At 41.0% G+C, this 25,487-nt stretch overlaps 1 protein-coding gene across 5 annotated transcripts in view; it reads right to left on the minus strand.

Moving 5' to 3' along the window:
* Positions 1-25,487, minus strand: part of vmp1 (vacuole membrane protein 1) — a 202,678-nt gene that overhangs the window by 138,388 nt on the left and 38,803 nt on the right. For all 5 annotated transcript variants that reach the window (XM_043718131.1, XM_043718127.1, XM_043718128.1 and 2 more), the window contains exons 4-5: positions 7,301-7,391; positions 4,376-4,486 (exon numbers count right to left, since the gene is read on the minus strand). In XM_043718131.1, the coding sequence (XP_043574066.1) occupies positions 4,376-4,486; positions 7,301-7,391 (202 nt within the window). The remainder of the gene's footprint in view (positions 1-4,375; positions 4,487-7,300; positions 7,392-25,487) is intronic.

Below are 25,487 nucleotides of genomic sequence, written 5' to 3' on the forward strand. Positions count from 1 at the left end.
CCTCACCCTCCTCTCTGACCTATCACCTCCATCCCCACCCCCATTCACCTATTGTACTATGCTACTTTCTCCCCACCCCCACTCTTATCTCTCCACTCTGCAGGCACCCTGCGTCTATTCCTGATGAAGGGCTTTTGCCCGAAACGTTGATTTTCCTGCTCCTCGGATACTGCCTACCTGCTGTGCTTTTCCAGCACCACTGGAAAGTCTCAACACTTATACCAATGATGTGTGACTGGGAAAGTAACAGGGCTTTATTATCAGTAGATTCTTCATGTCACACACACAATACATTGAATCTCTCCCTTCCACTCCCTAGAAGGGCAAGTGCCCAATGACTGTACATACTAAAATAAACAGAACTTAAAAGGATAACTGCAACATTCATACATCAGATGGTTTGAGACATCAAGTAGACAACCACGGTCTTAGGTTAAAACCTTATGGCTCAAGGACACCTGATCTACTCCAAACGATATTTTAATTTTATTAAAACTTACTTTTTTGTACTGGACATTGTCCCCTCTTAAGTTTGCAATTGCAAGTGATAGACAGCATCCAAAATCCATTTGTTTGGCCTTGTTTCTTTATTTTTTAAAAAAATCTGGGTTAAGAGGAAATAAAACTGCCCTTTCATTCAGGAAAACCAGATTTTCCTTACTGCTACAGCAGACATTATTTAACTATAATTGGAGAGAGGTATATTCTCTTTCTCATAAGAACATAAATCTTGGTTACATAGAAGATAGGAGTAGGATGCGGCCATTTGGCCCTTCAAGCCTACTCTGCCATTCATCACAATCACAGCTGACTGTCCAATTCAAATCACCTAATTCAGCTTTCTCCCCATAACCTTTGATCCCATTTGCCCCAAGTGCTATTACTAGCCAGCTCCTAAATACATTCAATCTTTTGGCATTAACTACTTCCTGTGGTAATGAATTGCACAGGCTCACCAGTTTTTGGGTGAAGAAATATCTCATCTCCATCCTAAATGATCCACCCTGAATCCTCAGACTGTGACCTCTGGTTCTGAAACCACCCACTATTGGGAATATCCTCCCTGCACGTGTCACAGTGAAAAGATTTGTCTTGTGAGCAAGACAGGCAGATTACGTAGTTAAGTAGCATAGATAAGTAGATAATAGGTAAACAGCAGCAAAAACCAAAACACAGGTACAGGCGAATGCTAAGAGTTTGAGAGTCCACTCAGTATTATAAAAACAGTGAGATAGAAACTGTTTCAAAACCGGTTGGTATGCGTGTTCAGGTTTCTGTACCTTCTCCCCAATGGTAGAAGTTGTAGAAAAGCATTGCCAGGAATGGGATGGATCTTTGAGAATGCTGGCAGCTTATCCTTGACAGCAGGCCTGGTAGATGGATTCTATAGATAGGAGGTTGGCCTTTGTGATTGTCCGGGCCGAGTTCACCACTCTTTGTAACCGTCTCCGATCTCAAGTGGTACAGTTGCCATACCAGGTAGTGATACATCCAGACAGAATGCTCTCAATGGCACACGTAAGTTGGCAAGGGTATTCGCTGTCATGCCAAATTGTCTCAGCTGCTTGAGGAAGAAGAGACGTTGTAGGGCCTTTGTAACTTGTGCGTCCAAATGAAGAGTCCAAGAAATTGTTGATGACCTTTCCCAGGAGCTTGACACTCTCCATTCGTTCCACCTCTGTGCTGTTAATGTGTAGGGGGGCATTAGCAACATCTCGCCCAAAGTCAATAATGAGTTGCTTGGTTTTGCCGGCATTGAGAGCTAGGTTGTTCTCAGTGCACCAGTTTTCCAGGTCTTCCACCTGCCATCTGTAATCTGTTTCATCGCCATCGGAGATTCGACCGACTATGGTGGTGCCATCAGCAAACTTGTAAATGGTATTAGTCTGGTATTTGGTGATGCAGTCAAGGGTATACAGAGAGTACAGCAGGGGGCTGAGTACGCACCCCTGGGGGCTCCAGTATTGAGTGCAAGTGATGATGAAATATTGTTCCCCCATCTTCACTCATTGTGGCCTGTGGGTCAGGAAACTGAAGATCCAGTTGCAGAGAGTGGGGCTTAGTCTGAGATCACTAAGTTTAGTAATCAGTCTCGAGGGGATAATAGTGTTGAAGGCTGAACTGTAGTCAATAAGTAGGATTCTTACATAGCTGTTCTTGGTGTCAAGATGTTCTAAGGGAGGAGTGAAGGGAATGTGATATGGCATCTGACGTGGATCTATTGATCTGATAGGCAAATTGGAGTGGGTCAAGAGTAGTGGGAAAGCTGGAGCTGATTAATGCCATGATTGTGGTGGCGTACTCGTCCAAGGTACCTACGGACTGTTTAAACATGGCCCAATCAGCCGATTGCAGACAGCACTAGACCAGCACTGGACCTGTATCCGCAAGGGGATCTCCTGCTTGAGCGTTTGCCTGTAAGCCAGTAAAATAAACACGGCATTGTGGTCAGAGTTCCCGAAACGAGGGCGAGGGAGATGGAGCGGTAGGCATCTTTCACATTGATCTAAAATGTTTGGGCCCCTTGTGGGGCAGGTAATGTTTGGTGATACTTGGGCAACACCTTCCTTAGGCTGGCTTGATTGATGCCTCAGGGTGTTCCGTCTCCAGGGTGTTAGTGGTGGAGTACAACACATCCAGAGCTTCCTCAACCTTTGCTTGTGGTGATATTTACACAGCGGTTACTTTAGCAGCAGTAAATTCCCGTAGAAAATAGAAGGGACGGCATTTGATGGTGAGGAATGTGAGGTTTGGGGAGCAATGGCTTCCCAGGGTTGCAATGTTCATGCACCACAAGTTGTTGATTAAAAGTCAAACCCTCCACCTTTTGTCTTACCCAAGGACGGTGTACTGTCCATACGATGGATAGACAAACAATCAGCCTGAAGTGCGCAGTCGGAAATGGATGGGTTGAGCCATGTTTCTGAGAAGCAGAGTGCGCAGCAGTCCCACATTTCATGCTAAAAGCTGAATCGTGATCTGAGTTTTGTCCATCTTGTTCTCCAGAGATTGTACATTTGCTAGGAGTAAGCAAGGAAGGGGGTCTCAAATCGCGTAATCTCAGTCTTACTAGCAGGTCCGCACGCTTACCCCGCTTCCTCGCAGATTTCTTACATTTGAGTGGTCCAGTGGTCTGGTGGAGTATTTTTGAAGAGATTCTGCTTACGACCCAGTGTAGCAGGTAATTTACGGTGTGGTTTTTTTTAAACCAGGGAGTTTGTTTAGGACCGAGTGGAGAAGCTCTTGGTTTCAGTTGTTGCCGATTTGCTGCTTCAGGTCCAGCCACGTTTTTTGCAGAAGTGTTTAGGCTGCTCCTGACTGGGCTATAACAACTGAGGATGAAATGTTAATGGGCAAGAGAGCTGGAATAGCTCCAATAAGATCGCGGAAGGTATTCAAAGAGCAGAATTTTCACACGTACGGTCAAGGAATCAAAATCAAAAAGAGACAAAATAGAGTGCAAAAGCTAAGGAAGCTTTTTACATTAATGTGTTAAAAAAAGTGGTAATCTGGCAGACAGAATTATATTCAGCAAAAGTTACACAAATGCAAGAAAATATTAAGAGCTCCTCACAGGGCAAAGTTTTTAAAGATCATAAAACCTAACTTGTAACACCAAATAGTGACAAAGATACAGTATGTACATATTTTAATGACATTCAGATGCAAGAACTGTAGTACAGAAGTATCTTAACATAACTGGGATATTGAGATCCTTAAGTTAACTCCTGTAAAATCAAATATGGCCACAAGATGGCAGAGGAGATAGGTCTGCAAAACACAATGAGTAAATACATTTTTGCTATTAGGTTAAAAGTCATACCACACCAGGTTATAGTCCAACAGGTTTAATTGGAAGCACATCATTTTTGCTATTGACAGTGTTATTTACATGTTGCATTGCAAGCTAACCACAGCTCATGTTCCACGGAAACTGATAACATTTTACACCACACTGAGGTTCAATGTCTTGAGTAATTCATGCACAAATGCAGTCCTTACTGTGTGGAACACAGTGCCAAATTGAGTTTTGACTGAGCATAATTTCTGAAGTGTAACAGCCTGAGGCAAAGAGGAAGTGATTAGAACCACACACAATGACTATTGATCTGCATCTCTGCACACAGGAGATGAAAGTGGGAGATCAAAAGTTCCCTACAGTGCATGAAGAGGTAGGTGACTCAAAATTTATTGCCAAAGCCAGGAGACCATTTTCAAGCAACAAAATGTAGAGAATACTGGAGAAACTCCAGCATTTCTGGTTGCATCTGAGAAGAGAAAGAGTTATGAGATGGCATGACTCTTCTTCAGAGCTTGTGCTTGCTAGCTTGCTGAATTTCTGAAATGAGTGATAATGCTGAATAAATGTACTTACTAAATAGAGCAGAAACGTGTGCAGACCCGTGCCAAGTCCAACAGAAGACAGAATGCCCAAGCCTACCCAGTACGCACACCATAAGAACTTCTTTTCCATAAAACGCACGTACTGTCAAAGGAGGAAAACAAAGGTAAAATTAACAACTGATATACATCATGCCTCTAACCGTTAAAAGCAACCCAAAGGCTGAGCTTAAACAGGATAAGAGGGGATTTTGTACAATTATTTAAAAATTGGTTTCAAAAAGGGCTAAGAAGAGATAGCTTTTAGCTTACAGGGCCCAGGTCCACTCTCAAAAAACTGAAATCACTGAGCAATAAACACATTACTTTCAATGTGGCAATGGATTAACCCACCAGGGTAGGTACACTTAGTGGAATTTATCATGCTTTTTAATGCTAGATTAAGCTAAACCAAAAATTTGAAGAGATAGGATGCGGCAGTGATGAAGACTAAACGTTGCAAGCTCGGTAGTTTAATTCTTTTAGATTAAGACAAATACAGGTGCGCAAATGTCACTGCAAGTTTAGTTGACTTCCATCTGCTTCAGTGACCTAAAAGCAGTGATGTGAAGTTTTTTTTCCATTGTTTCTTGAAGTCTGGATTCATGCATGAAATAAGTACATCTGCAACAGATTCCCTCTCTAACATTTTCCTCAATGCTATACCTTGGTGCAAACTATATGAACTGTATAAAATTAAAAAAATCACACAACACCAGGTTATAGTCCAACAGGTTTAATTGGAAGCACATTAGCTTTCGGAGCAACACTCCTTCATCAGGTGATAGTGGAGGGCTCGATCGTAACACAGAATTTATAGCAAAAATTTGGAGTGTGATGTAACTGAAATTATACATTGAAAAATTGATTGCCTGTTAAGCCTTTCATTTGTTAGAATACAGTGATAGCTTCACTTCTTTCATGTGTAAATCACAAAACCTTTTTTTTTAAAGTTGCATTCTCGGGTTAGCTGTTAACAATGGTGATAGCTCGACAATATGTTGAAGGTGTTGGCCCCCTGTGTTCTCTGTCTATGACCTGATGTTTAGATTGATTGTAATCTAAAAAGTGAGATAACAGAGTTTTACATAAATTCATGCAGTTTTTGAGCTCAGAGTTCTACATGAATGTATGCAGTTTTTGAGCAAAGTGCAATGTAACTCTGCAAGTACAAATTCACCCCACAAAATATATGTGTGCATGTGGGTCTTTGTCTGTGTGCATGTGGGTCTTTGTCTGTGTGCGTGTGTGTGTGTGTGTGTGTGTGTGTGTGTGTACCTGTGTCTGTGAGAGTGTGTGTGTGTAGAAATATCTGTGTGTGTAGTGCAATGGTGATCACCTGTAATGTGACATGGACCCAAGGTCCCGGTTGAGGCCCTCCCTATGGGTACCGAACACACTCTCTCTCTCTCTCACTCACACACATGCACCCCCTCACAGACGTAAGACACTCTGCACTCACGAGACACACACACACACACACACACACACACACACACACATATTTTGTGGGGTGAATTTGTACTTAGAGTTACCTGGCCATTCAGCTCATCGAGTCTACACCAACCCTCTGAAAAGCATCAAATTCAGACCCATGGCCCTAGCCTATCCTTGATTCCCTGCATTTCCCATGGCTAATCCACCTAGCCTGCACATCCGTGGAGGGGGTTGGTGGAGATAGAGGGGGAAACCCATAAATCTAGGTCCTTGGCACTGTGAGGGAGCAGTGCTAACCACTTAGCCACCATGCCACCCCTACCACCAAGACAGAGAATGAAAACAATCTTCATTGCTCAAGATCAGAAATTACGCTGGTATAATAATTCAGAGCACCCTGAATCTCTGTCTTCAGGTTTAAAACATAAACCAAAAGTTTTACAATTTGGGGCTTGCACATGAAATTTATTTCAGAAGTATTATAAAAAATCTGCATTTAAAAAAATTATAAAGAACTACAAATAACATTCTAATATAATCTTCTCACTTTTAAAGATTCAAAGATTAAATCTAATGAGACAAATTGATTAACTGACCAGGAATTGACCAATAAAAACTGAGAAACCCTAGAGAAAGGCTGAAGCCCATAGTACAAAGCATCGATGTTGAGAAACTGGGACAGATAGTGCCACATCTATCTTTAAAAAAGCTCCAGGCAGAAGGTTGAGGATGATAAATTCAGAGAAGGAGTTACAAGTTTGTGCTTTTGTTTTGCTTTTCCTCTCTGAAATTTTTTTCTTTTAAAAAAAAAGAAACATTGAAGGCAGGTTCTGGTTGTCATGATAGAACGCCCAGCAGCTGAAATAAAATTCTTCAACCATACTGCCATTTCAAGAGCCCCGATTAGTAGAACTCTCAATCGTTTCAACAATGATGTAAAATTAACTTTGTTGGCATCAATCAAGTTACATTATCAGGTAGCAAAAACACAAAATTGTCCAAACTCAAATTTTGCAATCTCACTTCAAGGAATTGTATGGAAGATTAATATTGTTAAACTATTCTGGAACAGCAGTACTATGGAGAAAGTAGGATTGAGGTATGTGTTTGGGTAAAGATTTTATTAGTGCTTTTTTTAAAATCGCAGCTCAAAATATGGGGGCAGGCAGGAAAATAGAGTTATGGCCACAATCAAATCAGCTGCAATTATACTGACTGGTAGACCAGGCTCAAGTGTTCGAAAGGCCTGCTACATACAAATACTACAACGCACAACACAAAATGAAACTAGTCTGTTTTCAAAGAAAATTAAGATTTGCATTAAAATCCAAATTGGTTATGAATGGAACTGGTCACCACCTGTCTTTCGGGTTTTGATTGGCCTGTTAGACATTTCTAACAATCACTCTCATCGAGACAAATACTACTTGATCAATTAATATTGATAGTTAACAACAGCCCAAATTATAACCTTGGAGCTCACCTGTTGATGCCCACCCTCAACGTAGTAGGCAATTGTAGCCACAACAAATAATAACAGAATGACGAAGACAAACTGTCGTCGCTGCCACAACCTGCAAGAGAAACATACAACTGCTGCATTAATCTGTAAGTGTGCTGACATATAGTTAGCTCACCTGTCTGGTTCGGAAGAGAAGGAAAATGGAGAAGGGATAGTAAAAATTGGCAAAGGTTATGTAGTAAAAACAATGACTGCAGATGCTGGAAACCAGATTCTGGATCAGTGGTGCTGGAAGAGCACAGCAATTCAGGCAGCATCCGAGGACAGGCAAAATCGACGTTTCGGGCAAAAGCCCTTCATCAGGAAATGTAGTTCCTTGTCTCATTGAATATTCACCCTACACCTTCAAAACCAGAACAACTATGTCTTCTTTTCCTCCAATGATCAAAGATTTTTAAAACTAAAATTGGATTCACCAAACTATTGTTTTTTTTTTCTATTTTCAATTTTGGTGGCAAAATGCATTGTAATCTCTGGCACTTTCACAAAAGTTCCTTTACAAAAATAAAAATTAATATTTTTATTAATCTCATATCAGGTTGACCAATCTCATATCAGGTTGACCAACTTACTGCATCATGGATGCAACAAATAATGTTTAAAACAAAGTTCCATAAAGAAGTTTGTTTTTGTGCCAGATGGAGCCTGTGATATACCAATTCATCATGTTTCTGATCTCAAAGACAGCTTAAGGAGAAATCAGTGAGATAAGGTGATTCCCTTGGGAGAAAGTAAGGTGGGGATTTCTTAGACTATGTGGTCTAAGTTGCAAATTGGGCCTGATAAAGATAGAACAAGATAGACAAAATTATGATACAAAAATGAGAGCAAGAACAGATTTAAGTAAGAGCACTTTAGACAGAGTCAGAGATCTACAACACAGAAAAAGTATGGCTCACTTCATCCGCACCGGTCAAGAACCATCTAACTATTCCATTTTCCAGCACATGGCCCATTGCCATAAACACTTACATAATTTTAGATGGCAAATAAAAAGGGACTAAAAGACCTACTGTGCAATCTTGGTAATCACTGCATTCAAGAATGCAAGGCAACGGTCAGAAATCAACTATAAGTTGAGCATTTCGAATCTGATTAACAAGCATAAACTTGGGTTAGGAGTTGCAAGTGACAAATATGGTGGTGAAAATATGAGAGCACCGAGAATCTGATGTTGCTTCAAAACCTACAATTCATTCTTTGGCAGTACAGAACTTTAGCATTGCTGAAAAGACATCATCTTGTCTAGCTTTTGGCTTTGCAATTATCAGAATAATATGCTAAAAAGCCAATTTAAAGGAAAAAAAACAAGATTTATATATAAGAAAACACCAGCTGCAAATGGACCCTGACTGGTAGAGGCGGTGTTGGAGAATGCACAGATCAATGGTGACTGAAAGTTAACTGTCAAGCTTCAATTAAATTTTCACCCAGACAAGTTGACTCCAATTGTCAAGATATTGGCTTGAGAAATGAACCAACATATTGCTCTTACCTCTGTTGGTCAATCGAAACAGCATGCATGCACACTCTGTCTTCAAAGAACAGACCATTGAAGATTAATATAGGGTATACGTTGCTTATAACTGCACCACACTGCAAGCCTAACTGATCCTAAATTCGGAGCCAGCATAATTTTTGACATACTCTGTGTCATCAAGCAAATGTTGTTCAATTGTAGAATCAGGTCTAATGTTGGACATTGAGTCGCAAGCTTTTAAAGAGTCATCTGGTTGAATAATCAATATCTTGCTTGTTGCAAGCATCCAAAGGCATCTGCCATTTGGTATTAGCCATAGGCTTTGGGACATACAGTCTACATATCAGCTTCACCAATCCCCAAATATTCAATTTGCCTTACCCATTGGGCACTTTTCAGGACCAACGATGACAGCATTGGCCCATAAAACAGTCTGCGATATGTTGGTTTCCCCCTTAAATTTGTATCCCTACAATTTGTCCTGACGAGTGCAAGGTAAAAAGCTTTGACAATTTTTTTTTCAGCGATGCTCAAACCTACAATGTTGGGACTAATATAATGTGTAGCAATTAATCTTGACTTATGGGATTTTCTTAGATAGCTGGTTCCACACTTCTTTACCAGCCACAACATTATTTATATTACCTTGCATTGCTTTAATATAGCACCTTAATGACAGAAAATTGCACCACTGATTTTAAAAGAGGATAAAATTTTGGCTCATTCAAGATTGGATGCCTAACAATGTTTGACGTTATTAATGGTCACAAGAATCTATTACAACGATCTTTAACCTGCACAATGATGAAAAGTCCATCAAAACAGTTAAAGGTAAGTTCATGCAAATTAATCAAAAACTGGAATCAGAATGCTTGCAAGGTGAAAACTAGTATCTGAAAACAATTACATGAAACACCAGCCTATTCATATGTCTACATGTACTACACTGTTCCCTTTGCAAAAGGTACAAACATTTTGCCATCAAGAATTTGCTTCAGTGTTATAACATGTTTGAGCAAGTAAATTTTTAAACAAAATCGAGCTGAGTTGTTTTCTGGGGTGTATTGTCTCCTCCAACAACATTTTTAGCTGATATCTATGTGATCGGCTGTACATAAACAGGGGTGTGTTTTAAATGAGTCTTGTGGCTCAGTGTGGTGACCCTATCTCTGGGGTGGGAGGGAAGGGTGGGTGCTGAGCCCCGTGTTCAAGTTTCACCTGCCCCAAGCTAATGTCATGGCATATAACTTTGCTGGTTGTGTGGAACCCTCCTTGTACCTTCCATACTTGGGGCCCACCACTCACGACACCTTTTCTCCAGTACATTGATAAAATCATTGTTACTGCTTCCTGCTCCCATACGGATTTGGAAACATTCGGTTTTTGCTTCCAACTTCCATCCTCCTTTCACCTTCACCTGATCCAACGCTGACTCTACCCTTCCCTCTCGATTTCACCATTTCCATTTCTGAGGCATGCCTGTCCACCAATATCTGCTACAACACCAATGATTCTAACAGTTACCTGAACTACACTTCTTCAGACCCTGCTTCCTGCAAGAATTTCATTCCCCTTTCCCAGTTTCTCAGTCACCATTGCATCTGTTCTCCCAATGCCACTTTCCACCAGTCGTGTCTTCCTTTTTCCACAATGATTCCCCACCACCATAGTTGACAAGGCTTTGAGCTGTGTCTGACCAATCTCTCTCAATTCTGCCCTCACCCCTTCCCCTCCTTCCTAGAAGAAATGATAAGGTTCCCATTGTCCTCACTTTCCACCCCATCAGTTCCACATCACCAACATCTTTAGCAGGATGCTACCACCACATACATCTTCCCCTCCCCTCCAATTACAACATTTTGCAGAGATGGTTCCCTCTGCGACACCCCAATCCACCCTCCCAACACTCCTAATACTTTTCTACTCCTCCATGGCACTTTCCCACACAAACATAGAAGGTATAACATTTGCCAATTCACATCCACTCCTCCCTCACTGTTCAAAGCACCCAACATGACTTCCAAGTGAAGCAGTATTTTACTTGTACTTCCTTCAATCTAGTCCATTGTATTTAATGCTCACAACAAGGTCGTCTTTACATTAGCTTGACCAAGCACAGACTGGGAGATGGAATTGTGGAACATCTCCACTGTTCATCGGAATGACCCTGACGACATAGTTGTGTGTCATTTTGATAAACCACCTTGCTGTCATGCTAATATTTCTATCTTGGGTCTAGTACCATGACACACAGTACAAACTTGAGGATCAACACTTCATTTTTCACTGAGGCACTTTATTGTCTCAAGGTCTCAATATGATTTTCCATAACTTCACAAACTGACTGCATTATGTCGGTTCTCCATTTTTCTTGCTTTATGTCTCCTTGCTCCCCCTCAATCCTGTCTTCCCCAGCCCTTCGACCCACTTCACCAACAACTTTGTCTTTTGTTTGCTTCCAGTACAGGACCAATTTTCTCATTTTCACACCTTATTTCACATTCACCTTACATCTCCTTTTCCCTTGAAACATCATTAACAGCCCCTTTAACTTTTACACCGGACAACTACACTACCTGCTCCCCCCATCATAAGTAATTTTCAAAAAACTTTTTGCAATATCTTATAGTTCAGAAGAAGTCATAGTAGACTCAAAATGTTAACTCTGCTTCTCTCCACAGATACTGCCAGACTTGCTGAGTTTCTCCAGCATTCTCCATGTCACAACTTATCCAAATTGGATTGATTCAAGTAAGGTCCTGGGGAGTGCTGCTGAACAAAGAGATCTTGGAGTGCAGATTCATAGTTCCTTGAAAATGGAGTCGCAGGCAGATAGGATAGTGCTTAGAACCAAGAGAAGATGGTACTTGGTATGCTTTCTTTTATTAGTCAGAGCACCGAGTATAGGAGTTGGGAAATCATTTGTGATTGGAGATTTATAGTTCGGAATCAGGTGGATCAACCTGTGGATCAGGGTGTAAGTTTGCTCACTGAGCTGGTAGATTTGTTCGGGACATTTTGTCACCATACTAGGTATCATCAGTGAGCCTCTGGTGAAGTGTTAGCGTTATGTCCCGCTTTCTATTTGTGCGTTTAGGTTTCCTGGGGTTGGTGATGTAATTTCTGCGTTGTTGCTGTCATTTCCTGTTCTTTTTCTCAGAGGCTGGTAGATGGGGTGTAAATCGATGTGTTCGTTGACAGAGTTCCGATTGGAATGCCATGCTTCTAGGAATTCTTGTATATGTCTCTGTTTGGCTTGTCCGAGGATGGATGTGTTGTATCAAAGTGGTGTCCTTCCTCATCTGTATCTAAGGATACTAGTGATAGTGGGTCATGTCTTTTTGTGGCTAATTGATGTTCATGTATCCTGGTGGCTAACTTTTGGCCTATTTGTTCAGTGTAATGTTTGTTATGGTTTTTGCAAGGTATTTTGTAGATGACATTTGTTTTGCTTGTTGTTTTTATAGGGTCTTGCAAGTTCATTAGCTGCTGTTTTAGTGCGTTGGTGGGTTTGTGGGCTACCATCATGCCCAGAGGTCTGAGTAGTCTGGCAGTCATTTCCAATATGTCTTAGATGTCTTTGGGTTTCTGGGCACATTTTGTCTGCTTGTTTGGGTTTGTTGCTGAGAAATCGGCAGATTGTGTTCATTAGGTACCTGTTCTTTTTGAATACACTTTATAGGTGGTTTTCCTCTGCTCTTCATAATTCCTCTGTGCTGCAGTGTGTGGTGGCTCATTGAAGTAATGTTCTAATACAGCTTTGTTTGCGAGATTTGAGCTACAGATCTTCTCAAAGCTTGCTGCTATTTATCTGTCTCAATTTGTTGTGGTCAGTGATATTATTTCTGTTGTGGTTCTGTTCGCCGAGCTGGAAGTTTTGTTGCAAACGTTTCGTCCCCTGGCTAGGCGGCATCATCAGTGCTTGGGAGCCTCCTGCGAAGCGCTTCTTTGATGTTTCCTCCGGTGTTTATAGTGGTCTGTCCCTGCCGCTTCCGGTTGTCAGTTTCAGCTGTCCGCTGTAGTGGTTGGTATATTGGGTCCAGGTCGATGTGTTTGTTGATGGAGTTTGTGGATGAATGCCATGCCTCTAGGAATTCCCTGGCTGTTCTCTGTCTGGCTTGCCCTATGATAGTAGTGTTGTCCCAGTCGAATTCATGTTGCTTGTTGTCTGCGTGTGTGGCTACTAAGGATAGCTGGTCGTGTCATTTCGTGTTCCATTTATATCGTTTATTGATTTATCTCACTGGGTTTCAACCTCATTAAATGATCACCAGCTAAGTACTTTGCCCATCATTGCTGGACTACCATCAATCCCTTTAATGAAACCTGCAAGTGTTGCCTTCCCTACAATGGTGTTGTAAAGTATCATACTTCATCATTTAACTTTTTGTTAAAGCAGATGTACAAATGTACCCTGATAACACGATGGATCCAGATTTCCTGCTGTAATTATTACTGTGGAAGGATTGAAGCAAGGCCATATGGGCAGCTGGGATTTTGACCAAATTGCTGACAGATTGATGACAATGACATTTCTGGTGGAAACGTCAGCATAATGGTACCTGAGGTAATGGGGTATGTGCAGTGGACAAGAACGCACATTGCTGAACACAAGAGCATTTCTGGATAAGCATTATTTAACACTAATTAAGCTGGGATTTGTTCCTTGTTCAAATCTTGTCCCCACCGCCCTCACACACAAAGCTTTCTCCCAGACTGCAGAACAGGAGGGAGCCCTCAGCCACTTAACTGGCAAGCGTCACACCTTCAGTCAGATTGAAGAAGGCTGGGTGCGGAAATAACAGAGGAAGGAGGGTGGGGGAATTGGGTGGAGATGGAACCCAGAGAGACAACAGCTGTTGAGCAGACAAAGGGATGGATTATAACAGGCTGGTGAGAGTGAATTACTGATAGTAGGGACCACAAGTATTTTAAAACGTGTTACCAGCTTGTTTTCTCTAAATTCATGGAATCTGGGCACTACTGGCTAGGATAGCATTTGTTATCCACCCAGTTAGCCACATTGCTGTGGGTCTGGAGTTACAAGCAGGCGAGACCAGGTAGGGTTTCCGTAGGATTTCCCTTTGTAAAAGGCATTATTGAAACAGAAAGGTTTGTCCCCCTCCTCTGCTCCCCAACGATTGTTCATTATCAGACTCCCAATTCCAGATTTTTATTGCATTCAAATTCTACCATCTGTGGGATTCAAAATCACATCCCTCCAACATTACCTGGGTCTCTAGAATAACAGTCCAGTGATTATACCACTAAGCCATCTCCTTTCCTTGGTATTTTCTTGTTTCCCACAGGTACTAGCATCCATCTCTTTTCCTAACTGTTGTTCTCTCTCTCTCTCTCTCTCTCTCTCTCTCTCTCTCTCTCTGGGCTGCGTCCCCTCACTCCTTCCCCCACCCACCCCACGTTGCCTTCAGCATATATACCACCTTGTCCTAGTTGCTAGCAGCTCTGCAGATGGGTCACTAGACCCAAGACATTAACTTTGCCTTCTCTCCACATGCTGCCAGATTTTGCTGAGTTTTCCCAGTAATTTCTGTCCTTGGTACCCCGTTCTTGTGAGGGCATCCTTGAGTACTTCCAGGTGTCCGTCACGTTCCTCCTCATCTGAGCAGATCCGGTGTATGCATAGGGCTTGTCCATAGGGAATTCTCTGTCTATGACCACTTCTAAACATCAGGTCATAGACAGAGAACACAGGGGGCTAACACCTTCAACATATTGTCTAGCTATCACCATTGTTAACAGCTAACCCGAGAATGCAACTTTTAAAAAAAAGGGTTTTGTGATTTACACATGAAAGAAGTGAAACTATCACTGTATTCTAACAGATGAAAGGCTTAACAGACAATCAATTCTTCAATGTATAATTTCAGTTACATCACACTGCAAATTTTTTGCTATAAATTCTGTGTTACGATCGAGCCCTCCACAATCACCTGATGAAGGAGCGTCGCTCCGAAAGCTAATGTGCTTCCAATTAAACCTGTTGGACTATAACCTGGTGTTGTGTGATTTTTAACTTTGTACACCCCAGTCCAACACCGGCATCTCCGAATTAGGTTTAAACAGATAGCGTCAGTAGAATCATAGAATCTCTACAGTGTGGAAACAAACCATTTGGCTTAACTAGTCCACACCAACCCTCTGAAGAGTATCCCACCCAGACCCATTCCCCTACCCAATTACTCTACATTTATCCCTAACTAATGCACCTAACCTAACATACCCAAACACTATGGGCAATTTAGTATGGCCAATTCATCTAACCTGCACATCTTTGGACTGTGGGAGGAAACTGGAGCACCCGGAGGAAACCCACACAGACATGGGGAGAATGTGCAAACTCCACACAGACAGTTGCCAGAGACTGGAATCGAACACGGGTCTCTGGTACTGTGAGACAGCAGTATAACCACTGAGCCACCATGCCGCCCAGGCTACTCGTAAAGGTCAGCACATGGGAATTGATTCCTGCAAGTCTGGAAAAGACCTTATGCTAAAGCAGATGGCAGGTGTTGAATGGTAGCTAGGACCTCAGAGGAGCTGGTAAGTCTGTCAGGGAGTGGTCAGAGTTTGAATTGGTCTTGGACTGTATATTCAGTGGTAATTTTAAAAAAAGGGAATCTGGTTGTTGATGCTACTGCATGGAGATTTGAAAGCTCCCTGCCTAACTTCCAATGAATAACTTAGGAAGTTTAAAGAATAGAAAATTACATTATAATGATCACCACCTTTATCTGAGTGAACTGTTAAGGTAATTCTGATGAACATATTTTTTTAAAAATCAGTGAAGAATCCATCATCTATACTGTGGAGCATTTCATTGTGAAAAACCATTTAAATAATCTGGTCAGTTTTATTATTTTCTTCTATTTATTCTGTTTGCCTGTCGTTTATTTGAACAGGGCTGAAAACAAACGTTTTGGAGTTTACAGCATAGACCAATTAGATTACTTTATTGCTTAATTTTTGCTTTGTTAAAGTTATGTTGTTGTTAATATTGTTCAGTCTTTTGTTTAAAATACAAACCAGCCCTGGAATTGATTATTCACAGAGTCTGGGATTGGTTATTTAAAAGTTTGATTACAAACCATTGGAGTTAATTTTGAAGGTATTTGAAGGCTTAAATTTTACTGTGTTGCAAATACAGAAGTAGAAAGGCTGACTTGGTTCTCCTGTGTCATCATAGAAGTCATTAATACATATTGCAAATAATTTTGCTCCAGCATTGACCCTTCATGCACTCGACAACTTAGAGGTTGCCATCCAACATGGCTTCTATTAGTCAGACAATCCTCTATCCATGCTGATATACTACCCACAACAGTATGAGCTCTTAATTTAATAAATAGCCTTGTGCAGTACCTTACCAAATGTCTTTTAGAAATCCATATACAGAGGAACCTCGATTATCTGAACGAGATGGGCAGGCACTATTTCTTTTGGATAATTGATTATTCGGTTAATTGATTCAATGCCTCTTCTCTGGGGCTCAGAGTTTTCTGTTAAGTGTGCTCGCCATTCAGGAGACTACAGCACAGCGCGCACAAGCGCCCACCCCCAATCCCATCCAACACACCCCCCCCCACCCCGTCCAACAAATATCTGGGGAAAGGGGGTTTAGGGTTCATCCTTACGAAGAACTCCAGGAAAGTGCAGGGAGAGAGGAGGCGCAGGAGGTCAGTCATTTGGACTCGGTGCCTGGGCTCCCATCGATGTCCAGGACTGTTCTTGGCAGCATTTCAGTGAGCAGAGATAGATTTTAATTATTGTAAACAAAAGACGCGATCAGGATTGAAACAGCTCTTTGATGTAATGTTTCTATTGGGACCTCGAGATCTCCTTTGGATAATCCAATATTCAGATAATTGATATTCAAATAATCGAGGTTCCTCTGTATGCAACATCATTTGGCTCCCTTTTATCTACCCTGCCTGCCTCTTCAAAGAAGTCTAAAATTTATCAGGCATAATTTCCCCTTCATAAAGTTGTGCTGACTCTTCTTTAATTCCTTCATGATACACTAAAATTTCCGCATGACAAACGTTAAGTAAAACGGCCTATAATTTTTTTTTTAAATCTCCCTCCTTTATTGAATAAGGATATTACTTCAGCAGTTTTCTAATCCTCAGAATTTCCAGAATCTAAGAATGTTGGAAGATTGCAACCTGGGCATCCACTATTTCTGTAGCTACTACCTTTAAAAGGATGCAACTCATCAGGTCAAAGGGATTTATCAACCTTTAGTCCTATTAGTTTGCCTTGTTCTTTTTTCCTCTAGTGCTAGAGATTGTGTTTATTTCCTCCTTCCTTTACGAATAGAACATAGAACGGTACAGCACAGTACAAGCCCCTTGGCCCTCAATGTTGTGTTGACCTTTTATCCTACTCTAAAGATGAAACTAACCTACATACCCTACATTTTACTAATAGAATGTAGCTCATGAAGGAGTTAGTATTTTTGTAATTATTTAGTATCCTCAGTGGAGGCCGATGCAAAGTAATTTTTTTTCCTGCAACTTCAAGGCTCCCCATTATGTCCCCAGCCTCATCCTCCAAAGGGCCTCAAAAATTCACTGTTGCCTTTTTTAAAGAAAGAAAAGCCCCTACTATGTGTTTTTGCACTCAGTTCATTTCCCTCCTTTTGTTGTCAACTTTTGTTGGCTTTTAAAACTATCCCAACCCTCTGGCTTAACATAATTCTTGTCATATTGTCCATGTTTTCATTCAATTTGATACTGCCCTTAAATCCCCTTGTTAACCAAGGTCAGTTTATCTCCTTTCTCGAAACCCTGTTCCTCACTGGAATACATCAGTGCTGAGAGTTATGAACTTCTTAAAAATGATCAAATCTCAAGTAAATATGGACATGCACAACGAGAAGAGAACTCTCATTCTATACATTTCCAGAAGGCCCCTCTACATTTTTCACCAGTGAGGAAAGAAGACATTGAAACACAAACGTATGTCTGAAGAATGTGAATGGATCCTGTGAAACATCCATTGCATATTTATGGCTTCCCTTATCCAAACAAGGCTGGATGAATCTCAAGTTACCAAACAATAATATTGGACAGTTGGAACTAATGATATATATAACAACCTTTTTAGGAAAAAAGGATGTTGAACATATGGAAGTCATGGGGAAGGAAACAATTCAGTTGCTTTTAAAGAAGCTGCTGCTGAAAATTCAACCAAAAGACAAACCAGCTGCAAGTCATCCAAGCAGTCAAGATAATAAACAGCAATACTCTGAAAGCAAGAAGTCCTAAAAAGAGAAGGGCTCCCAAAACTGTTCCGACCTCAAGTACTTGAGAAGCAGGCCCTTCCAACTCGAGAAGCAATCTCCTGGAAACTTCGCAACTTACTGAGAATCCTTCACTTTACAAGACTTTAAAGGATCACCTTCATCAGAGAACCTACAGGCCTGCCATGAAAGATGTCACTTTTACCTTCACCTGGATCTAATCTTTACATTCGAGAATGTGCGCCTAAGATGAGTGACAGAAACATAGCAATTTAAAATCTGGGTGTAAGAGATAGCAAATAATCTTTATTGTCAAACTCAAAATCTTGCTGCTGGAATTATTTAACTGGGACACTTATTCTGTGGGTAAGAAAATGAATAGCCTTTCCATAAACCATTTGATCACGGGCAGTAAAAATAAATACAAATTCTGCTTGTGACACTATATAGGTACACACACACACATACATTACTGTTAAGTCAGGAATTCTATGGTTTTGACTAAGCAATAATGAAAAAATAATATATTTTCAAATTGGGATTCCATGAGACTTAGAGGGGATCTTGCAGGTGATAGAGATCCCATCCACTTTCTTCCAATATGTTTCTAGACACAAGAGGTGGTGTGTTTAGGAGGCACTTTTTATTTTCTTTTGTGCAAATATGGTTGACTGTCACAAAAAGTGAGACAATGTGATATGACTGTCATCAGCCATTTAGGGTGGTAAACAGGTGAGTCTAATCTTGCTGCCTGTACAGTAAACATCTCCTTAATAAGCCTCCTGCAGTTAAACACTTCAGCCTCATCGTCTTTCTTGGAACATAAAAAGAAAACTGGTGAAGAGGATGCGTCAATCCTCTGATTCAAAGAAAACAAAATTATACTCCTGAGTGCCAATCTTGGAGACTCTTTGATAAAATGTACAAAAGAAATCAAAAGGCGCCACTGTACCAAAGCAGGTAGAGCTAGCAAGGTATATTAAAAAAAATTCATCTCGAGGGGCAAACAGTGCTCAAAAAACTCACCATATATTCCAAACCTGAAGGAACACTGAATAATGAGTACCTGTACAAAAGTAAATTTCTTGAGCTAGAGGTGCAGACTTAAAGAAACAAGCAGCCTCAGGAATACCTTGTTTTAAATGGGAAGAAGCAAGGTAATGCTGAAACCTGTGGTACATAGTGCTGCACAGGCCTTTCCTATTTAAAAAATAAATGGCAGGAAAGTTTAGCACTGTGGGACCAAATGGTGAAAATACAGAGAGCTGGAACTCCTACCCAAAGAGACTCCATTATTTTGTGCTAGTAAACACAATTGAAGGAAATAAAGTTGTCCCTGCATTCTTAGGTATTTTTATTTGGGGGTTTAAACTTTCTGAAGGAGTCTGGTAAAGCCAGAGAAGCTGGGTCCCAAAACCTAGAAATAAACCGTAGGAATTCTGTAGAACAGTTTTTCTCCAAAAACCATTAACAATTGTTGAGAAGTTCAGATTCCACAAATGCAACCGGCATGAAGGTGAATCTATCTCCCATGTTGTAGCAATTTTAAAGAAGTTAGCAGAATTATGTGAATTCAGAGATAACTTAAAATGATGCTCAGAGACAGACTGGTTTGTAGTGCAAAGCAATCCAGAAGAGATTACTGACACAGACGAAAACCTAGACTTAAAGCACTGCAGATAGCAGTCCCAATGAAACTAGCAGCCAACAACCCCCAACCAACCCACCCTCCATCCCCGGCCCCTCATTAGGTCCATGCCACCCACCAAGCCATCCTCCACACCTGGTACCTTTCCTTGCAAGTGTAAAGCCTGCAACCACACCTCCACTCTTAGCTCCATCCAAAGGATCCTTCCACATCTGGCAATTTTCCCACACAACCAAACACTTCATCTACTGCGTCCGTTGCTCTCAATATGGTCTCCTCTACACTGGAGATACAGGACGCCAACTTGCGGAACATTTCAAAGAACATCTCCAGCATACATGCCCCAAACAATGCCACTGCCCTGTGGCCAAACACTTCAAATCCCCTCCCACTATGCCAAGGACATGCAAGTCTTCGGCCTCCATCACTGCCAAACCCTAGTCACCTGATGCACAGAAGAAAAACGCCTTATCTTCACCTAGGGACCCTCCAATGTTGATTTCACCAGTTTCCTCATCTCCCCTTTCCCATCTTATCCCATATCCAACCTTCCAATTCTGCACCACCCTCTTGAACTTCTCCCACCTGTCCATCTTCCTTCCCACCTATTTGCTCCACCCTCTGCTCAGACCTATCACCATCACCCCCACCTGCATCCACCTATCACCTTCCTAGCGATCTTTACCTGCCCACCCACCGCAGCCCCATCCCTCTCCTATTTATATCTCAGCCCCATTGGGCCCTCCATTCCTGCTCCTTGGATGCTCCCTGAGCTGCTGTGCTTTTCCACCACCATACTTTTTAACTCTGATCTCCAGCATCTGCGGTCCTCACTTTCTCTTAGCAACCAAGGAAGCTCAACAGATAAGCTGTAGCATCAGAGTTCACAAAACTACTGGTAGCTGAGACACAAGCACCACAGACTCAAAACTACTATGGTAGAAAATGGGTCCTGCAGCAAATTGCTGGTATAAAGAAGCTGCATTATTTGCAGAAACTGAGGCAAAAATAAAAAAAGAGCACATTGAACAGGCATGTTCGAGGAAAAAACATGAACAGATAGCAAAAATACAAAAACCAAAGACCTAGAAGAAAATCTACACACTACAAAGAAAAACATGGAGAAAAGCCCATACTCTCAGTCCAAAGAGATTATTGAACATACTAATCATTGCTGGCAACACCAACAGATACCAGGTCACTCCCTTACTGAATGCACAAACTTTGAATGGATAACCGCTAAGAATGGAGGTTACACCAGAATAGCAGTTTCATAGATACCAGAAAGTGCATATTAAAAGCAGCTGTGTCTCAACCCTCAAAAATTACATTAAATATGTATACAAGTGAGATGGTGCATTTAAGGTACATCTAACTGAATATTCAGTTATACGATCCATTTGAAGATTTGTCCTAATTTTTCAGTTTTATTGGGAAGAATACAGGTGGAGAAAATAAAACTCAACTGGCCTGAACTAAATTACTTGTCAGATTCTGACACTGCAAATTCTAAAGAAACAGGTCATCATTTTCAATGGGGATCTGGGAAGTATGTCAAATTGAAAATCAAGGATGAGAATCAGGTAATATGTTCCAAAGATAGATCAGCACCTTATACATTCAGACCAAAAGGTCAAAACAGGAGTCTTTGAACCTGCAAAGTAACAGTGATTGGGCTATACCTGCTATACCAGTGACGAAGGAAGATAGACTGGTATAATTTATGGTGATTTTAACATCACTATTAATCCGATACAGTGTGCTGAGCAGTATTCTTTGTCCTTAATTAATTACCTATTTGCTGGACTAGCTGGTGGTCAATTTTTCAGTAAAATTGAACTTAGTCAAGTTCATCTCCAAATGAATGTATATCCAGAGTCTCAGAAATAATTGACAATTGCAATACATAAAAGACTATTCAAGTACAAGAGACTGCCATTTGGATCACATTTGCACCGGTGTGACTCCAAAGTGTCATAGATTAGATTTTAAATGGGTTTGAAAGAGTCTCGTGTCACGTTGATATTTTAGTCGCAGGTAGAAATAAAAAAGAAAATATCTCCACAATGTAGATGCTACTCTTGCAGAGATTTGAAAATTATGGTTCAAGAGCAAGGAAAGACAAATGTAAATTTTTCAAATCCTCTATCAAATGTTTATGCCTTGTCATTAATACTAAAAGATGACAAACGTCACCTTCAAAAGTAAAGTCTTAAATGAAGTCCAGTACCTAAAATGTAAATCAACTGCAGTTAGTTTTGGGCTTCCTATGGCAGGTTTGTTCCAAATCTTGCACATATTCTCAAACATTTGCACAATTTATTATTCCAAAACAAGAATTGGAAGTGGGAAGATCAACGTGAAAGAGCCCTAAAACAAGTTAAAAAGGCTTTATTTAAGTCAGACTTCCTGACCCATTTTGACCCAACTTTACGGTTGGAACTAGCATCCTTTATGCAGTGGGAGCAGTTGTTGCTCATGGATTACCAGGCCAGTAGCTTTTGCATCAGATCAAAAATGAACTACGCACAGAGAGGAAGAAGCTCTCAGAATTATTTTGGTATTAGACAACTCCACCACTGACCACGTGGCCTAGGTTTTACTCTACTAACAGTCCACAGACCACAATATTTGGGCCTCATACAAGGACATCGTTTTTAGCAATGAGTCATATACACTGGAGGTGTCATTGCTATTAACTCACTTATATAATTAAGCATCAGCATTCTAACTTGCATGAGAATACTGAAAAACTCTCTAGATTACGTTTGCCACATGAGTTTACTATTATGTGGAATGTTCTACTTAAAAAAAGTAGAGAAATCTCCAATCATGGAAATACTTGAAATAACATTGAGATGTGATTTTCCACACACACAAACTTGAGTGAGTTTTTTGAAGAAGTAATAAAGAGGATTGATGAGGGCAGAATGATAGATGTGATCTATATGAACTTCAGTAAGGCATTCGACAAGGTTCCCCATGGGAGACTGGTCAGCAAAGTTAGTTGTCATAGAATACACGGAGAACTAGCCATTTGGATACAGAACTGGCTCAAAGACAGAAGACAGAGGGTGGTGGTAGAGGGTTGTTTCTCGGACTGGAGGCCTGTGACCAGTGGAGTGCCACAAGGATTGGTACTGGGTCCTCTACTTTTCATCATTTATACAAATTATTTGGATGCGAGCAGAAGAGATATAGTTAGCAAGTTTGCAAATGACACCAAAATTGGAGGTGTAGTGGACAACGAAGAAGGTTACCTCAGATTACAACAGGATTTGATCAGATGGGCCAATGGGCTGAGGAGTGGCAGATGGAGCTTAATTTAGATAAATTGAGGGGCTGCACTTGGGGAAAAGCAAATCTTAGCAGGACTTATACACTTAATGGTAAGGTCTTAGGATGTGTTGCTGAACAAAGAGACCTCGGAATGCAGGTTCATAGTTGCTTGAAATTGGAGTCGCAGGTAGATAGGATAGTGAAGGCGTCATTTGGTATGCTTTCCTTTATTTGTCAGAGTATTGAGTACAGGAGTTGGCAGGTCACGTCGCTGTTATACAGGACATTGGTTCGGCCACTGTTAGAATATTGCATACAATTCTGGTCTCCTTCTGAAAGATGTTACGAAACCTGTAAAGGTCCAGAAAAGATTTACAAGGGTATTGCCAGGGTTGGAGGATTTGAACAATAGGAAAGACTATTGAATAGGCTAGGGCTGTTTTCCCTGGAGCTGAGGGGTGACCTTATGGAGGTTAGTAAAATCAAGAAGGGCATGAATAGAATAAATAGACAAAGTCTTTTCCCTGGGGTGGGGGAGTCTAGAACTATAGGCCATAGGTTTAGGTGAGAGAGAAAAGATGTGACAGAGACCCAAGGGGCAACTTTTTCACGCAGAGGGTGGTGTGTGCATGGAATGAGCTGCCAGAGGAAGTGGTGGAGGCTAGTACAATTGCAACATTTAAAAGGCATCTGGTTGGGTATATGAATAGGAAGGGTTTGAAGGGATATTGGCTGGGTGCTGGCAGGTGGGACTAGATTGGGTTGGGATATCTGGTCGGCATGGACAGGTTGGACCAAAGGGTCTGTTTCCATGCTGTACATCTCTATGACTCTATTAATCTATACGTGCGCTCTATGACTCTATTAATCTATACGTGGCCTGAATTTGCCCACCATGAAAACAACATCTTCAGAGACAATTGTTAAAAGATTGGGAGAGATCTTTGAGAGATCTGGTTATCTGAAACAGCTTGTTAGTGATAATGGTTCAAAATTTATACCACAAGAGTTTATAGATTATATAAAGCAAACCAAAATTCAACATATTCAATCAACTCCTTACCACTGAGCTACAACTGGCTTGACAGAAAAGATCTGTTCAAACAATGAAACGTTCTCAAGTTACGCTTAAGGAATAGGTGTCACTATGCAAAAGATTGATGTATTCATGTACTGGAAAACAACCAACTTGATGACTCAAAATTCTCCAGCATTGCTCACAGTAAAATGTCAGTTGCACAAGACATTTGATTTGCTGAAACCGCCCATGACAAAAGACATTGTTGACAGGAAACAATAGAATCAGATTTTCCAAAGAGAGAACAAGGCCAAATGCAATGTTTTCCAAAAAAAGTCAAGTTAAACTCGCAAGGAATTATACCACTGCCAAGATGTGGGTACCTGCCATCTCTGTAGCACAGATTGGATCAATCTCTACACTGTAGAGATGAGACACGATATAGTATCTAGTGAAGACATGCAGATCAAATCTTGGTAACCAGAATTAATGTGCCAGAGACAACATTAATTGAAGATCTACAAATAACTGTCATGAGCATAATAAAATGGTGGAGCAAGCTTGAAGGGCTGAATGGCCTAGTCCCGCTCCTAATTTCTAGTTGCCTACATTTTAAAGAGAGACCTGGATATACCCAATACAGAACAGTAACCAGAACATCTCAGAGTCAGTACACCTTAGTGGAGAATACCACAACATTTTCAAATAGTCATCTTAAGAAAAGAAAGCAACAGATGATGTTCCTCGTAAGCCTACAGCACCTGAGATTAGAGCCAACGAGAAAAATAATCAGAGGCCTGAGTTGTGCCAATAGCCAAACAAAAATCAAATGTCCCCTGGTATGTCTTTCTTACTGACTGCTATGTATGATTGTAAATATTGTGAATGCTTTCATTGCAGGAATCTTGTGTAAAAGGAAGATGGGATTTTGTTCAAGTATGGTTCACTGTCCTTGTAAGAGTCCAATCACATTACATCACGATGACATCGCTGGCAAACTTGAGCAGGAAACTGCTAGTCTAACCTTGCTGCACGTAGAACAAACATCTCTTTAATAAAGCTCCTACTGTTAAACTCTTCAGCCTCCTGGTCCTTCTTGAAACATAACACTTTTAAAAAAAGTCTTTGCAGATTTCCGCAGTACATCTTGTAGATAATCCGCATGGTGACTGCAGTACTAGTCGAGGAAATGAATGTTTAAGGTGCTAATTGAGCAGGCTGCTGTGTCACTCTTAGTATTGAGCTTCTTGAGTGATGGTGGAGAATATTTATTGTTGGAAAGGCTTTGGTGAAGGAAGATGCTCATTGCAAAATACCTGTATTGATGTGACTGCTCCAGGTATGTTACTGGTCAATGGTAACTCCCAGGATGTTGGTCATCAGAGATTCAGCAAAGGTAATGAAGTTGCACGACCAAGAGAAGTAGTCAAAGCTTTTTGTTGGATTTGGGCATTGTGC

The sequence above is a fragment of the Chiloscyllium plagiosum genome, chromosome 28, assembly GCF_004010195.1.
Source record: "Chiloscyllium plagiosum isolate BGI_BamShark_2017 chromosome 28, ASM401019v2, whole genome shotgun sequence".
Lineage (NCBI taxonomy): Eukaryota > Metazoa > Chordata > Chondrichthyes > Orectolobiformes > Hemiscylliidae > Chiloscyllium > Chiloscyllium plagiosum.